The sequence below is a fragment of the Phoca vitulina genome, unplaced genomic scaffold, assembly GCF_004348235.1.
Source record: "Phoca vitulina isolate PV1807 unplaced genomic scaffold, GSC_HSeal_1.0 scaffold47, whole genome shotgun sequence".
Taxonomy (NCBI): Eukaryota; Metazoa; Chordata; class Mammalia; order Carnivora; family Phocidae; genus Phoca; species Phoca vitulina.
Window position 1 is genome coordinate 7,274,509 of NW_022589750.1, and position 18,356 is coordinate 7,292,864.

An 18,356-nucleotide genomic window follows, 5' to 3' on the forward strand; every position below is an offset into this window, starting at 1 on the left:
AACTGCAGGACTTGAACTTGAAAACACCTTCCAAAATGTTTTATCGGCATGTGATGTTCCCACTCAAAGTTGACGGATTCCACTTCACAGAAATGCAACTATCCATTTGTTATAAACAGCTCGTGGATCTCGGCTATAAAAACCCAATTCAGCGAAGTTTCTCGTTCGCACTCCTCTTGGCAAGGCATGACGTTAAACACTCATCTGCTTACTATGATGGAATGACTTACGGAGTGAGAGGGAGAAAGAAAGGTTTGCAAGAGAAAAACTTAGGGCGATGAGGGAAAGAAGTCTCAGCCAAGCATTCATTAGAATCTGGTTTTTAGACCTGTTTCAGACATGCACTAGCTGGTATATGCTTTACTTCTTCTTAAACCAGGAATCTCAGCACTGCTGTCATTTTGGGTAGGATGATTCTTTGCTGTGGGAGGGCTCTCCTGGGCATCACACTGCCCACTAGAAGCGCCCTACACTCCACCAGCCTTGGGACAACCAAAGTATCTCCAGAGATCCCCCCAGGGGGCAGAGTCGTCTTTTGTGGAGAACCACTGTTCTCCTAAGTGTTCACTTGCTCATCTGGAAAGTCAAACTCTTTGAGAGTGGAGAGCAGCTGTTGGTTTAAGGGACAATGAAAAGGTAATCTGCTAGGTGAATGTAATGTACCATTATTACATACGCACCTTTATGTATTCACACGTTGAATTGTAAGTATCTTCACGTGTAACAGATTTGGTGGATCTCAGCCCGCAGAACCGGATGAAGGTGTTGAGGAGATACTGATCCTCTTTACAACAACAGAAAAATCAAGAGTGAGAATTCCCAGACACGTTCATGTTTGAACCCCCCCGTGCAACTAGTTAAAGAAAGGATTTAAGGGCCAAATGGCGATTTGATCTGTTAGGTTTATTCTGACTTTGAAGATCTTTGAAATTAGGAAAAGTACAGTGGGAGTAATACTCCTTGAGTAATAAATATCCATTCTCTAGCAGCTTATCAAGCTCCAGTCATTAGAATAAATGAATTTCCCCTAAAAGTTACTTACCTACAGAATTTTACACCATAAACAGGGCCTCACGAGCAAACTGTTCAGGATAAAGCTCCAGACCTCTAGTTGCTCTTCTAGAGAGAGAATGCTCTACCTCTAAGAAGAGTGTAGGTGGTCAGTAGGCATGGCCGGGGAGCAGACGGCTCAGAGGAAGCATGGCTAAGATGTTCAAATCAAGAACAAAACCTATTAATTGGTACAGCTAAATGGACAAAGGAAATCTGAAGCCACACATAGCAGGAGTAAGTACAATTCCTGTTCTGGAAGAAACTTCGAGTATGTGGACCCTAGATCTGTAGATGTTTTGCTGGGATCTAGAACTTCTGACACTCTTATGAACTTTTAGAGGTTAGACGGTTTTCCTGGAAGGCTCTAGAGTCATTCATTATTTAAATAATATGAATTTCAAAACAAAAAATCTACAATAGAAGAGGTGCTTTGAACTCAGTTCCGTTTTTATTATGTCTTAACACAAAGAGGAAAATTGCCCAATACAATTGTTAGATGCACTCCTTTCCTTGTGCAAGCTATGTTTGCTTATTGCCAAGCAAATGCTTAGAAAAGGATCAGAGGCACAAACGAAACGAGTTAAGAGAAAAGATGCAAAGAGTTTAAGATGAGTATCTTGTTTCTAAAAGTGATGATTTAAGTACAGCGAAAACAGGGTGTTGAGTTGGAAAATTAAGGGCACCTTAAAATCAACTGGGCAAAGGAGACCTGGGATTTTTTTTCTTTTTAACTCTCATAAACGGGATATTCATACAGAAATTCAAAGGTTTGGAGCAATGTTGGAATATTTAGAAACTTAAATAATTTTTTCCCTGCATTTTAATCCTGTGTTAAGCCTCTCAGGAAAGACTTATTTCACCTGATGCAGCATTTAGGGTTGATGCACATTTGCACTCTGCATATTTTCCAGCAACTTTAGTCTCTTTGGACAACACTGGAGAAATAAAGAATAATTATTTAAGAATACCGTAGTGTCTGCTCCTTTAAATTTTTGGCAGATATGGAAAAGTTCCAGGAGATAGGAGACATTTTCCTCTTGGGTTTAAACCTGTAATAAAATGTTGCTGACAGACTAATTATAAATGTTTTATATATTTCGTGCACATGTGCTTCTCTCTAAGCCAATTTAATTCCCATTAATGCTAATCTTGTTAATGCCCACTCAGAGAGGAAAGGAATACTCTTTAGTAAACTATTGATTTATTTGAGCTATTTAAATGGGGGATGAGAGAACTAGATGGGAGAAGAAAAACCTCCATTTTACCCACATCTGTATTTCTTAGAATATTTTCCAAATATTAATGAATATTCCGTTATTCTTGGTACAAACAGGAAGTGGGGAAAATAAAGTGACAAAGTGATAGTCCTCCACCCATGAAAAATAATGACATTTATTCATCTTTTTAGTATTGGCTCCAAGATTAGAAATGAGGTATTAAAAAGAGAAGTGGATTTTCTTTGTTAAAAGAGAGCTAAAGAAAAATGAGATTCCTACTTGTAAGCTCTTACTGAAGTGGGTTTTTCTTTTAAAAAAAAAAAAAGTCAAAACCACAACTAAGTAAGTTATCCTACTACTTTTTGTCCTGTTCCTAGTGTGATTGTCCATCTCGTTCTCCAGATAAGAATCCAGTAATTTCTCTCAACCTCAACTAAGCTGAGAGTTCCATAGCTCAGGCCATTTCAACGAGCCAAGATTGGCTCTTAAAAGATATTGTGCCCAGGTCTGAGTGGTGTCCTTGAACACTGGTGACTCCTCATGACCGAGTGTCACAAGGCTGGCCTCGAACTTTTGAAGGCAATAAATAGGAAACCCTCTCTGTCCTATCTCTGATCATCCCCAAACTAGCCAACTGTTTCTAAAAGTACAGCTGTCTTACTTCTCATTCTCTCTGGAAGAAGGGGCATGAAAAAGGGAACAAGTGGAAGATGGGGTTTTTGCCCAACCTCCCTGAGACTCGGTTCTTTATTCTAAAATGGGGATCTTAATCTCTATGTGCTACCTTCTTCTATCACATCACACAAAGATGGAAGAAGGTGTTTTATTTGAAAGCACTGTTGGTTAACTGAATAATCGTGGGCAAACCTAGAGTATTATTAATTGGGAAATGGTTTTGAAGAAGTGGCACAGGAAAAAAAAAAAAAGAAGGAAATGTAAGGAGAGAGCGTTTTATCTGGGACCTGTGAAAAGAGAGACAGAAAGAGAGAGGCAGAGGCAGAGACAGAGAGACTGATTTACCCTCAGGACTTTCTTGAAAGTTTTCATGGTGACCGATGCTCAGAGTTTATAATTGTGCATATAAAACATAAAACAGAAATCGAAAATTGCCAAGTATTTCGGTGAGTGAGGTTTTCCTTTTTTGTTTATCCAGGCAGATGGGGGAGGAGGTGAGAACACGCTCTTAACATTCATTGCAAAAAAAAAAAAAGATACTGAAACAAACAGTTTCAGCACAAATATTAAACTGCCTTTTCTCTACCGATTGGTAAAAAAATATATTATATTCTGATTTTTTTTTTCTTTTTAAATTATATGGTCATCCATCCCAGCCGAAGTCCTGGCCGGTCATCTGGTAGAACTTCAAGTTGAACGGCCGATAGAACTCGCGCAGCCTGCGCACCACCTCGCGGTCGATCTCGGGGTGGGTCCTGCCCTTGGTCTTGCCCAGGCAGTGGGGCTTGCTGCTGCCCTCGGCCTTCTTCAGGCAGGGGAAGCCCTTGGTCTTGTTGAAGTAGAAGTGCTTGTCGGTGATGATCCTCTTGAGGCCCAGGAAGTCCTGCACACGGCCCAGCTCGCCGGCCGGGTCGCTGATGAGCCGCTCCCCGCTCACGAAGAGCATCTGGCCGATGGGGAAGTGATGCAGCCAGTGCTCCAGGTGCTTGGCGTAGATGCCGATCTGGATGGCGCTCCACGACGTGTCGATGAGGCCCGTCGTGCGGTTCTTGAACGTCAAGCTCTCGAAGGTGGGGATGTCGGGCCGCTTGGACAGCGTCTGCGTGTAGTCCGAGATGGCTCGGGTCACCGGGTCCCGCACCACCACGATGAGCTTGGTGTCCTTGGACATGGCCGAGATGCGCGCGGGCGCTTCGCGGGTGACGAAGTAACTGGGTGTCTTCTCCATGGTGATCTGCCCCTCCAGGGTCCTCGGCATCAGGTCCCTGAGGAAAGCAAAAGGGCTTGTTAGAGCCTGAAAAGGGAGCGACTTTCCCTGCTGTACAGAGAGAGCTCATTGCCAAGGAGGGGGGCGTCCTCTAGACTCTGGATGGGGGAGGGTGCTTGAACTGCTGGTGCCCACCCTCCCACTTCCTAGATGGAGAAGTTGCACAAGCTTCTCGGGTCCCTAGTGTATTTATTTATTTTTATTTTTTAGGATTTTATTTATTTATTTGAGAGAGAGAGAGAGGGCACCAGCCGAGAAGAGAGGGAGAAGCAGGTTCCCCACTGAGCAGGGAGCCCCATGCAGGGCTGGATCCCAGGACCCCAGGATCATGACCTGAGCCCAAGGCAGACGCTCAACCAACTGAGCACCTGATCCTCGTGCATTTATTTATTTATTTAAGATTTATTTATTTATTTATTTGACGGAGAGAGACACAGCGAGAGAGGGAACACAAGCAGGGGGAGTGGGAGAGGGAGAAGCAGGCTTCCCGCTGAGCAGGGAGCCCGATGTGGGGCTCGATCCCAGGACCCTGGGATCATGACCTGAGCCGAAGGTAGAGTCCTAGCCCACTGAGCCACCCAAGCGCCCTTCCTTCCTTGTGTATTTAATGGGAAATAGTAATATCCACCTCATATGGTTGTTGCGACAGTTAAGCAAGTTAATAGAATATCCTTCAATACTTCAGGAAAGTGCGGGGCACAGAGTAAGTGCTATGTAGTTTTTTATCTATTTTTACCAGTAACCCACAATGCTGTCAGAAAATCACCTTCATCAAATCCTTTAGGTAAATTAGACTATCGTAATAAACATGATCATACTACTAGGAAATGGTATTAAAATACCCCGAGCCCATTCTGCAGTTTTCTTACAAACAAAGCAATTCTATTTAACATAATGTCACTGCCTGGTACACAACATTACTTCTCTAAATTTAGAGTTTCTGAATTTTCCTGTAACAAACAAGACTTATTAAACAATCCATCTTTTATTGAATAACTTGAAACGCCGTCACTACAACAGTCTACAGATTGTGGTTCGTCTGGACATGGGCTCAACTGTTGTTATTATCGTATTTTTCCCACAACAAAGTGAATTCTAGCTCTTTGCCGTTCAAAACGTTCTTGATTCTCTCTGCTTATTTTTCCTGATGAAGGTTAGGATCACTTTGCCCTGTCAAAAGAAAAATATGCCACTGGAGTCTTGATGGAGCAGATGTTCCCACTAGGTCAAGCAAACAGTACCCTACTGAGAACTGGTGAGTCTCAGGGCCAGTCAAAAAGGATGAGCAGGAGAGATAAAACCTATTTATTCTTCCAATTTAAATGTACTACCATTACATCCACTATTTGATATTATGGCACTGTCTTTTTAATCCCAAGTTTTGTAAGAAATAGCTGTGGCTCAAATCAATAGTAGAATAAATGTAGCTGGGGATTTATTTCAATAACTACACCAAATTTGTCCTCTGATCCATTGTGAGAGGAATCAAACTTCTAAATGTTCTGATACTGGATTGACTTTTATTCCTGGAATACAAGCTGTTTCCGTTGGACTCTGATGGATTGTTCTTCTAATATCGTCCTGGATTTGGTTCACCATTATTTTGTTCTGGATTTTTCATTCATATTCATTAATAGGATGTTCCTATAGTTTTTCTTGTGATCAATAGCTTAATCAATTGCTAGAATATGAATTAATCCACCAATAAAATGAGTTGAGAGATGTTTCACATTTTTCTCTATCCTAGAGAAGTTTAAGTAGCAAATTAATTTTTTAAAAGATTTTTTACATTTATTTACCTGAGAGAGAGAGATCATGTGAGCGGGGGGGAGGGGGGTGGTGCAGAGAGAGAGAGAAGCAAACTCCCCGCTGAGTACAGAGCCTGACATGAGGCTCAATCTCACAACTCTGAGATCACGACCTGAGCCGAAATCAAGTCAGACGCTTAACAGACTGAGTCACCCAGGCGCCCGGCAAAATAATTTTCTGTTCCTTAAATTTGGTAGGCATTACCTACAAAGCCATCTTACACTGATGCTTTTGAGGGTAAGGATAGGAAAGAAACAAGATTTTTCAAACATATCTTTTCAGTTTCTTTCATGGTAATTGGTTTCTTGTAAATACCTTGCCTTGTCTTGTCAATTTTGGCAATTAATATGTTTCTATAAGTCACCCAGTTGAGCAGTGAGTTACATCCTGAACAGTCTGAACTGTAATTTTATAGTCCCCAGGGATTTCCCATTTTCTGCCTTTCTTTCTGTTTTCTAGATTCTGTTATCTGTTTAAATATACTTATTTGCATTTTAGATTCTTAATGCTCCCTTTATTCTTTATTTCTATTTATGCTCTGCTGTTCTTCTAATTCATTTAACAGGATGCTTCACAGATTTTCAATCCTTTTTCACAAGTAATAAAAGCATTTTGAGGCTATTATTTCCCCCTTTACCTACAAATTTCGTCAAATTTCACGTTTTGATACGTTCTGTTGTCATTTTCATAAATACTTATTTAGGTAATTGCGTTTTGTACTTTTTATGTCCTTTTTGGCCCAGGTGTAATCTAGGATTGCTTTTATTTTTAATTCTAATGGTTGGTTTACTGCATCTTTACCATAATTTGGTTATGAGTTTCTAGTTTGCCTTTGTGGTAAAATAATGTACTTCGTGTTATGTGAACTTGCCTTTGTTGATTTCCTATAATTTCGTCCCACCTATACTGTTTGCTAACTTTATATTAAGAAAAATTTCAAACACACCCCCAAGTAGAGAGAATTATAATGTAAATCTCTGTACCTTACATCCGACTTCAAAAAAACAACTGGTGGCCAATTTCATTTCATTCATAACCCCCTCCATTTCTACTCTCTCCTCCACAAATGAATTACTTTAAAGTGTGTCTCAGACATCACATCAACTGGTTCGTAAACATTCTGGTTCCGCAACAGGTGTTCGTGAGGATGTGGAGAAAGGGGAACCCTCTTGCACCACCAGTGGGAAAGCAAACTGATGCAGCCACTCTGGAAAACAGTATGGAGGTTCCTCAAAAAGTTAAAAATAGAACTACCCTAAGACCCAGCAATTGCACTACTTGGTATTTACCCAAAGAATACAAAAACGCTAATTTTCAAAGTGATACATGCACACCAATGCTTATAGCAGCATTATCTAATAGCCAAATGTCCAAGTGTCCACTGATTGCTGAATGGATAAATATGTGATATATACACATAATGGAATATTATTCAGCCATCAAAAAGAATGAAATCTTGCCATTTGCAGTGATGTGGATGGAGCTAGAGAGGATTATGCTAAGCGAAATGAGTCAGAGAAAGACAAATACCATAGGATTTCACCCATATGTGCAATTTAAGAAACAAATGAGCAAAGGAAAAAAAGAGAGACAAACCGAGAAACAGACTCTTAAATATAGAGAACAAATTGATGGTCACCAGAGGGGTGGTGGTGGGGGGGGGATGGATGAAACAGGTGATGAGGATTAAGGAGTTTACTTGTTGTGATGAGCACCAGGTAATGTATGGAAGTGTTGAATCACTCTAGTGCACACCTGAAGCTAATATTACACTGTATGTTACCTAACTGGAATTTATATAAGAACTTTTAAAAGACCCATTCTGCTTCCCATTGTCATTGTTTTTGGCAAAAATTCCTCAACATCTGTAGCAATAAGCCGTTGACCCTGAGCTAGTTCAGGGATGCCGGGATTCTCAGATCTTTGCCGTCTTTGATATTTAGTCTGGTTATGTTTAGTTTTTTCCTTGGGGAAGGACATGATAATTAGATATCTGATTTCTCTTGCTTTTTTGTTGTTGTTTTAAGAAAGCTGCAATTCTTTTTGCAAAAGAACCCTTATTGTCACCCACCCCCACTCCCGAAATATGCCTTAAGCTCTGGGGAAGACTAAGCAGCAACCAAAATTCAGTGTTGCCGCAAGGCAGACACAGATTGCTGTCACCACCCACGTTAACACTGGTGTCACTGCGTGACATGAATTCACGGCCTCGTCACTGTGCATCTCCCCACAGAGAACTGAGAAATGGGCGAGGCCAACCCACTCTGGAAGCTTAGGTTGCACGTTTATAAGATGAGCCAGGAGATCCACCCAGACATTGTTGGAATGATTCGGTGAAGGAAATTTGATCAACTGTGTGAAAAACGTCGGGGACAGCAAAAGCAAACATTAAGTATCAGCGAAGTGATAAGAAAGAATATTTGGTGATTAAAAAAGGAAAAGAAAAAAAGTCCACATTCTTGCCTCCTCTCCTGACTTTTAACTACTCGACCTCTTTTTTTGGCCAGTAAGATAGAATATACTTCGCTCAGAAGCTACTGGTTGGGGATCTCAATCTCCCTCTCTCTCCTGCCTCAGGGGAACACCCACATCTCCAGCAGCCCTTTCCACCCAGATTCTGACTGGAGGTTGTGCTGCATGAGAGGAAATCCCACTAACGTCTCTGAAAAAAGAAACCATATTTTACATTCTCTCAATAGAGTAAGGGAAAGAGGTATCCAAAATAGGCGTTTGAAGAGGAAACAGCTAAAATGGGATTTCAGAAAAAAACGCATTAATGACTGTCATCTCTAGGATGAGGAAAACGGGACTGGTTTGGCATGGTTTGGGGGAAGGGTGGGGGTGGGGAGTCCCAGCGAACTGGAAGCCACCTGCAAGCCACCTTTCTTCAAAAAGGAGGAAGTGATAGTCTAAATAAATCCTTAATGAAGCTTACATTGTAAAAGGACTCACAACAGGATCCTTTAAATAGTCATCTCCTTTTTAATTTCTTTATTCATTTTCTTACTGCAATTTGAATTTCAATGTTTAAAGTAGAGCTCATCTATCACATAAAAGGAAATGCAGGTGTAATTTGGAATACCGTATTTCAAAGTGTTGAGGAGAACTTGCAAATCGTCCTTCCTTACCTGAGTGAGACATACGCTGTGACTCTACTCTGTGTTAGGACTTGGGCCAAATGGGCAGAGAAAAAGCCATCCCAGTACCATGAAAGCTTGGAAGAGATACCAGACAGGCTAAGGACTTGGGACCAAATGGGCAGAGAAAAAGCCATCCCAGTACCATGAAAGCTCAGAAGAGATACCAGACAGGCTAAGGACTTGGGACCAAATGGGCAGAGAAAAAGCCATCCCAGTACCATGAAAGCTCAGAAGAGATACCAGACAGGCTAAGGGAGAAGAAAAGTGTGTATAGTAAGACACGTCAAGTTTCCCTAAAGACAGAACAAGTTGGGGTGGGGAGTGAGAAATTGGATTGGATGATGGGAGAGGTAGGTTGTAGGAGGCCTTAATTTCCAGGCTAACTGGGTAAGGCTATCCCAACTTCACCTCTAAATAGTGATGAGGATCTGGAAACATTAATAGTAGGTATGGGGATGGATGGGGAAATGGCTAGAAACCAGAATAAGGAAAAATTAGGAAAGCTTTTTTTTTTTTTTCCCCCGAGGAAGTCAAAGAAGGGTTTAGAAGAGATCTCACAAGCAAATTAAGGATTATTACAAAGTGGCTTGCACACATGTGCTCTTTCTCCCCAAAGAACAAAACAGCCAAAAAGTAGAAGCAACCCAAGTGTCCATCAGCAGATGAATGGATAAAGAAAATATACTCCATACACACAATGGAATAGTATTCGGCCTTAAAAAGGAAGGGAATTCTGACACCTGTTCCAACATGGAGGAAGCTTGAGGACATTCTGCTCTGAGAAATTAGCCCATCACAGAAGGACAAACATTATGTGATTCCATTTATATGAGGCCCAGACAGAAAGTAGAGTTGTGGTTGCCAGGCGCTGGGGGAGGGGGAAGGAGTTGTTTAATGGTACGGAGTTTTAGTTTCGTGAGATGAAGAGTTCTGGAAAAAGACTGCTCCACAATGTGAATGCACTCAGCAACTCTGAACTGTACACTTAACGATGGTTAAGATGGTAAACATAAACATTATGTCTATTTTATCGTATTATCATTTCTTTAAAAAAAAAAAAACTCCCCAAGAAGACAAGGTCTTCAATTGCATCAATAGAATTTAATTAAACAAAAGAGCCTTTTTGGTTTTGCAGATAATTAAACATTTAGCACAAGGTACTGAAAGAGGTTTGTGCTGTGGTTTTGCTTTCCTCTTGCTAGACCAAAGGGGACTATAATAATTTATGCGATATCGTGGAGCTGTCTGATTAGGAAATAATGTTTTTTGGCCTGCATCTGCCCACTGCTGGCTGGGTAACCATGAGCTAGTCATTCAGCCTCTCCAATCTCAGCTTACTCACCTCACCCAAAAAATCAAGCCAAGGGGCTGAGGAATCTGGACCGTAAGCCGTGTTGACATGACCATTAGGGCAGGGAACATACCAAGAACTGTTCTTAAGAAAGTATTTCCAGCTGCCAAGAGAAACCCACCTAGTCCAGATCACAAGGGTCCAGAGGAGGACAGAGCCCCTCTGACATGTTCCTGGGACATCCACCCACCTGTCCATTAGAGACCCTATATGTATGACATTCAGGCAGAACAGTGCCTGGTTTGAAGGCCACGAACTGGCAAAGCCAAGTTATTTGCCTGTTACGGTGGAAGAAAGGGGAGCTCAGTTCTTAAGGGGAATCAATTTCTTCCTATGCCATGTGGCACAGTTATTCCCAGAAGGGATCTGTTTGATAACACTTCCATGTGACCCGGGATAGTATGCCTCCTAGATGTCCTGGGGATTTCATTTTGGATCCCATGTCACACTGGGATGAATCACTATGGGCCTACACTTATTCGAACAGCTCTCTAGTGGTCTATGGTATAGGATATGGCCAAGTATGAACCATGAGACACCTGCTAAATAGTTTATTTTTACTTAAGCCCTAAGTCAACTGAGTAGTTCATGGTAGGAGTACTAAGGTGACCCAGAAGGCCTTCCCACTGCCACACTGCGGATAGGACAGATCTGCCTCCATGAGAGCGCCTCACTGATAGTCTTAGAGGCAAAACCACCACTGTCTGCATCCCCATCACCTGCATGGTCAGGGACACTACCAAGAGGCAGCCCTCAATGGCACTCAACAACACAAATTCATTGCACATTCAAAAAAGAATAAAAAAGAACCCACCTCATGTGTTTCACCTTTCGTATTCCTTTGGGTCATGTGCTCTGAATTCCCTCTGCCCTCATATTGTCTTCCTGCTCCCCCACCCTCCCACAGGAACTGTTACTGACCCTCTCCAGAGGTACTTCTTCCTTAAAAAATTCTCCTCCCTCATTGTATTTTTAGTAAATGGTGTTTGGTCAATTGGTTATTCACACGGAAAAATAAATCTTGGTATCTCGCCATGTAGAAAAATCAACTCCAGATGGTACATATAAATATGAATGATAAAATAGTAAAACTTTTGGAAGGAAACCTAAGAGAGCATCTTAATGATTGAGGGGGGCAAATATTTCTTAAGTTTCTTAAAGGAAGAGCCACAAAGAAAAGAATGATGAACCAGACTATATTAAACATAAGAACTTCTGTTCATCAAATGATACCAATAAGAGAGTAAAAAGGCAAACATCAGAATGATAGAAAATATTTAAAACACATATACCTGACAAAAGATTTATACCCATCATACATAAAGAGCTCCTGCAAATCGATGAGTTAAAAAAGCTAGCCATCATGAAAGAAAAATGGGCAAATGTCTTGAATAGGCACTGCTTACGAAAAAACAGTATCCAAATAGTCAATAAATGTATGAAAAGGTACGGCACTTTATTAGTCATCAAGGAAATGCAAATTAAAACACAATAGCAAGGGCGCCTGGGTGGCTCAGTTGGTTGGGCGACTGCCTTCGGCTCAGGTCCTGATCCTGGAATCCTGGGATCGAGTCCCGCATCGGGCTCCCTGCTCAGCTGGGAGTCTGCTTCTCCCTCTGACCCTCCCCCCTCTCATACTCTCTCTATCTCATTCTCTCTCTCAAATAAATAAATAAATAAATAAATCTTAAAAAAACAAAAAAAAAACCACAATAGCAAACACCCAACTGAATGGCTAGAATAAAAACCACACAGAATTCCGAGTGTGGGCGAGGATGTGAAACAACTGATTCTTTGTTGGTCTGGGTATAAATTGGCATAATGGCTTTTGAAAACTATTTGGAACTATCTACCAAAGCTGCACATATGTATACATATGGCCCAGCAATTTTGCTCCCAGGACTATACGCGATAGAAATCATACATATGTTCATCAAAAGACATGGTCATGAACATTCATAGTTAATCGTAACAGCCCCAAAGGCAAGCTCCCTAAACACCCATCAAAAATAGAAAGATATGGGCACTTGGGTGGCTCAGTTGGTTGGGTGACTGCCTTTGGCTCAGGTCATGATCCTGGAGTCCCCAGTTCGAGTCCTGAGTTGGGGGTCCCTGCTTCTCCCTCTGACCCTCTCCCCTCTCATTCTCTCTCTCTCTCTCTCATTCCCTCTCTCTCAAATAAATAAATAAATCTTTAAAAAAATAGATTTATATACATATATGTATGTATATGTATATATGTGTGTATATATTTTTTGATGATATAAACAATACATACACATACGTATATGTATATATAAATAAGATACACATAAAATACTATACAGAATTGGCATGAGTGACTCAACACTTGTGAATGAATCCCATAAACACAATGTTGAAAAACACAGCCAGTCACAAAAATGTACGTACTATATGATTTCTCTCATCCGAAGTTCAAAAACAGGCAAAACCCACCTACGGTGTTAGATGTCGGGGACAGTGGTTACCCTTGGGGGAATGAGTGACCAGAAGTGGGCATAAGGTGTTTCTGGAGAGGTGGGAATATCCCAATCTGTAATGTGGGATTTGTGTCCTTTTCTGAATTTGGTTATATACTTCAATAAAAAATTTCCAAGACTTATAAAAAAAAAATGGTCCAATTCCCCATAATTCTCCAAGAAAAACACACATTTCAAAACAGTGCATTTGCTAAACCAACTACATCTCCAACTCAAAGAAATTTAGATCATAAAGGAAAAGAAGCTGACCTCCCATACGTAGGAATCAGTGGTCCTCTCAATGACCCTTTCCCCTTTGCCCAAGTTATCAGAACAGGAGCCACCTAATCTCCGTCCCACACCTGGGCCACTGATTCTCACGGTGCTATAAGCACGGTGGTGTTCACGGCATCATAGTGGATGTATCTCTAGAGTGTGGGCAGGGGTACAGAGATATCTGAAGACTGCATTATGTTTGCAAACCATCTTAGCAATTGCTTCCTCCTTTAATCTTTACACGGCCCATGAGAGAGAAGATAGGCATCGCGCTCCCCAATTTTTCTGACGAACAGGCTGAGATTCAGAGAGGCTAAGCAGCATGCACTAGTTCCCACAGTCAGTATACGGAAGGTGACAATGGGTGCCCTGGTGCCTGGTGCAACGTCATTTCCATCGCAATGGACGAGAGAACGTCAGCAGACGAAAGGGATAGGATGAGAATACAGCGAAGATGGTTCAATAGATGGAAAACTTGAGAATCTGAGAAAGCTGTCCAGAGGGTGGCTGTGAAGACCCCAGCAGAGCCAAACTCTGACCTGAATACAGAGGAAGGAATCTGTCATCAGGGGAGCTGTATGAAGTTGACCGAGAAGATGATTTTAAGATTAAGGATAAAGGAAACCCCACACCAAAGCACCAGCTGGAGTGGATGAAGAAAAGAACTCAGGTGGTTAGGTGCGGTAGGAGGCTCTTCCAACAGGATCCAAGTGAGGAGTTAAAGACCTGGATTCGGGGCGGGGTGGGGGGAGGGCTGATGTGGGAGAGGGAGGGGTGTTCTGATGACGCTGGACAGCTGAATTATGATGGGAACAAAGCAGTTTTCAAAGAAGATCCCCAAGTTTTACACATAGAAAATGACAGGAATTTTACTAAAACAAACAAACGACCCCCGCCAAAAACAGTTATTTTGAAGAAAGAAATAGGCTCCCCTTTCTCTAAAAGAGAAAAAAATAAGTGTTTCTCTGTAAGTAGAGTTGAGGCTAATTTTTATTTTTATTTATTTTTTTAAAAGATTTTATTTATGTATTTGGCAGAGAGCTTGCATAAGCACGGAAGCAGAAGAGGGAGAGGGAGAGAGAGAAGCAGGGAGCCTGACGCCGGGCTCAAATCCAGGACCCTGGGATCATGACCTGAGCCAAAGGCAGACGCTTAACCGACGGAGCCACCCAGGTACCCTGAGGCTAATTTTTAAAAGTTAGGATTTCTGCCTAAGAATTCTGATGAGGGCAAAACATTATTGATTTTATTATAAAATACGACACCGAAGGATCACTTATGTCTCCACGAAGACAACACTGTTTTATAGGAAACTCAAAACTAGCGGGGCGCCTGGGTGGCTCAGTTGGTTAAGCGACTGCCTTCGGCTCAGGTCATGATCCTGGAGTCCCAGGATCGAGTCCCGCATCGGGCTCCCTGCTCGGCAGGGAGTCTGCTTCTCCCTCTGACCCTCCTCCCTCTCATGCTCTCTGTCTCTCATTCTCTCTCTCTCAAATAAATAAATAAATAAAATCTTTAAAAAAAAAAAAAAAAACTAGGAATAGGAATGTGGATCCATCTTGATTTTGCTGTTCCTAAACTGTGTGATCTTGAGCAAATCACTTTCATTCTCGGGGCCTTGGCTTCTTCATAAGCAAAACAGTAAGACTATTGTCCTCCACGTCTCTAGGACCTTCCCACCTCCAAGACTCCATGTACGGGGCAGGACTTAAGTTCATTATTAACATGCCAGGCTTACAACTCTGCACAGCCTCACAACTGCTCTGTTCTGAAGTGTGACCCCACCAATCACATCAAAAGATTTGTATAAATCAGGGACACCTGGGTGGCTCAGTCAGTTAAGCATCTGCCCTCAGCTCAGGTCATGATCTCGGGGTCCTGGGATCGAGTCCCGTATCGGACTCCATGCTCAGCGGCGAGTCTGCTTCTCCCTCTCCCTTCTGTGATCTCTCTCGCTCTCTCTCAAATAAAGAAATAAAATCTTAAAAAAACCAAAGATTTGTATAAATCATTAGGCAGGGCCAATCTACATCAACAGAATTCATTTCAAAATCAATGAAGTCTGAAAGAATAAGGTTAGTCCAAAGGAAGGCTCCCTTGCTCTTCCCCTAGCGCTTGGAGGCAGAAGAAAGACCAGGAAGTCCAGGAGAGGAGCGGTCTCAAAGTATCCAGTAAGGCAGTGACTAAGAAGAACCCATCTCTGTCCCACACCTCCTCTGTGCCCGAAACATCAAAATAAGATGTCGCTGCTAGAAAATGAAGTTTCACAGGTAGGGTTATGTTAACCGTAACTAACACCCAGGGCCACCAAGAATTCAAATGGTGGTGTCTGAAGACAGAAGCCAATGAACACTTACTAAAGCATTTACCATTGACCCAGATCTGATGTAGATTTCTCGCGTCATTATCAGCAGTGAAAAGCTGGAATTATTAACATAATTTCATGGTTGAGGAGATAGGTTCAGAGAGGTCATGCGACTTGTCCGAACACACACAGTGATGAGTGAAAGAGTGAATGAAAATCCAGGTCTGTTCAGCTCTAGCGTGTGTATTCTTGGAACCTCCCCAGACACCCAGGTAGCATGAGCAGGACTCTTGGGGTGGATGTTATTGGCCAGTGTCGATATTCTTTCAACACACATGAATATTCAATGCATCGCAGAGTGCAAATCATTCTGCTTGGAATCTTGCAAACAGGCAAGAGACAGAACATGTTTTTTGAGAGCTTTCTTCCGTCCGGGAAGGACATGCTGCAAGGAAAAGGCCCCCGAGTTGTAACACAAAGGTAATTTACCTTGAGGAGTCAATAAATCTGGCTCTTGCACGCACACATTTGCTTCGTCTATACAACCAAACAGAAACAACGTGTCTGTTTTTAGAAGCCTCCGGCAGCAGGAAATTCTAGGAAAAACATGCTCTTTGCATGGCCCTGGTGAGAAGGTGGCTCCCAGGGGTCCCCGATGGCGTGAGCCTGGAGCAGGGGAAGTTGTCAGCACACTCCCAGTGCTGTCAGCCCACCATCCCTCGGGCCAAGGTCCAACCACATCAGTATTTCTTTTCCTGCTGTTATGATGTGGGACCCCACTCCAAACGTGACTTGTAAGGCTGGAAGGAAAACTCCCTCGAGCTGGTGTTTGAGTTGGCTTCTGTAGGAGAGGAAGACTTATGTTTTTGAAACCGCTCCCACGCTGACCCAATCTAGATGTACGATTCTTATAACCAAACCCTCGTTAAGGTACGTCAAGTCAACATCAAGCATAAAGGCTGGTACGCATCCCAGGGCCTTTGATGGGCGACTCCTGGTGAAACTGTGAATGATCAAGTGAAGAAAGAGAAAGCATTCTAACTCTCCGCAGGCTTTATGACAAAGGAAGAAAGCTTATTTGAAAAACAACCAACCAACCAAACAAACAAAAGCCCATTATGTTCCTTGGCGCTCCATGGGAGGAGAGAAAAGTCAAGGATTCTTGGTTTTGGGGAACGTCAGGAAAGGGCAGAAAATACATCTGTATCCAGGTCAGAGAGGAGAATAACCCTGACAGGGAAGGAGCAAGAATTATCTTAGATCATGAATTCAAGCACGAATCCTTCATGTCTGTTTAGGACCTTAGTTTCCCCAAGCCATGCCACAAATTACCTCATTCATTGACTCTGAGCAAATACAGAAACAGACCAATATTTTCCAAGGCTTGTTGCCTCACCCTCTGGTTATCTCCTTCCAAGTTTACTCCACTGGGGAATCCGTGTGTCTGTAAGATTTAAAATATGATTTTAAACTCTATATCCATGGATCCCAAACTCTGTTTTAAAAAGGGGTCTGGCTCTTGGGAACTGATGTGCTTCTCCCAATGTCCTATCAAGATGCCAAAAAATATCCAGGAAAAAAAAAAAACACAACAACATTAAAAACTGAAATTCACATACAACTCTGTAAGATGATCAGAACCTAAGAAATCATCTGTCATGCCTCTCCATAGTGAGTCTGTCTCTGAACTTTAGACATTCTTTTTTTTTAATATATTTTTAAAAGATTTATTTATTTATTTGAGGTGGGGAGAGGCAGAAGGAAGGGGCAAGAAAGAATCCCAAGCAGACCCCCCCCCAACCGAGCATGGAGCCCGCCCAACAGACGAGGGGCTCAATCCCACCACCCATGAAATCATGACCTGAGTCAAAATCACGAGTTGGACGCTCAACAGACTGAGCCACCCAGGCGCCCCTGGATCTCAGATATTCTTGAAGCACCAAATTAAAAAGTGACGATAATTCTTCTGTCCTGTTCTTTGTGGAGAACTGAACACGGGCACCCCACCCCGAGAGTAGGCACCCCCTTCCTCAAATTTGTGCTACTGGAGCCCCCACCCTAGTTCCCGCCCTCGTAGAGGGGCAGGCTTTGAAAAGTATTTGCAAAATTTGGAGTGTTTGAAAAGAAAGAAAGCATTTCATAGGCATTCATAGAGAAAGACAAACGCAGTAACGCTAGAACTAGCTACTTGAAAAACGAAGGTCGAGGGGTGGGAGGGTTGAAATTACACTTTCATAGGAAGTGCCCAAAGGTCGTTAAAGATTCAAAAGAGAAAAACTTTTATCCTGAGCTAAGCTGTATTTCATTTAAAGTTGTATCAAAATAACACTTTCGGATATGCAATGATTCAGAAACCTTAGCATCGAGGTAACCTAGGGGGAAAAAACCCTGAAGTTTCATTTCAGTTGAACAACAGAGCAAAATGAAAAGCTCAAGAATAAAGAAGTCCGTGTATAAGAAACTGAGGGAACATCTACAGTCAGAATAGAACTAAGTCTTCATGAATGATTCTGCAGCTAGTTATTAAAAAAAAGACTCTAAATAGCAGAGATGACGTATAATTAAATTAGTCAAGATCTAAAGTCTGATAAATATTTACAAACCCTGAGAAGTGTGTGAAAGAGAGAGAGAGAAAAGAGAGAGGGAGAGGGAGAGGGAGGTGGAGAGTGGGTAGGAGAAGAGACTGATTACTGAGAAGAGAAGATGAAGGTGGGATTAAGAGGAGAAGAATGGGGGCGCCTGGGTGGCTCAGTCGTTAAGTGTCTGCCTTCGGCTCGGGTCAT

The 18,356-nt window shown here is 42.2% G+C and overlaps 1 protein-coding gene across 1 annotated transcript in view; it reads right to left on the reverse strand.

Moving 5' to 3' along the window:
- Positions 1 to 3,588: 3,588 nt before the first annotated feature.
- HS3ST3A1 (heparan sulfate-glucosamine 3-sulfotransferase 3A1) overlaps positions 3,589 to 18,356 on the reverse strand; it is a 95,357-nt gene continuing 80,589 nt past the window's right edge. The window contains exon 2 of the mRNA XM_032432163.1: positions 3,589 to 4,210. Within this exon, the coding sequence (XP_032288054.1) occupies positions 3,589 to 4,210 (622 nt within the window). The remainder of the gene's footprint in view (positions 4,211 to 18,356) is intronic.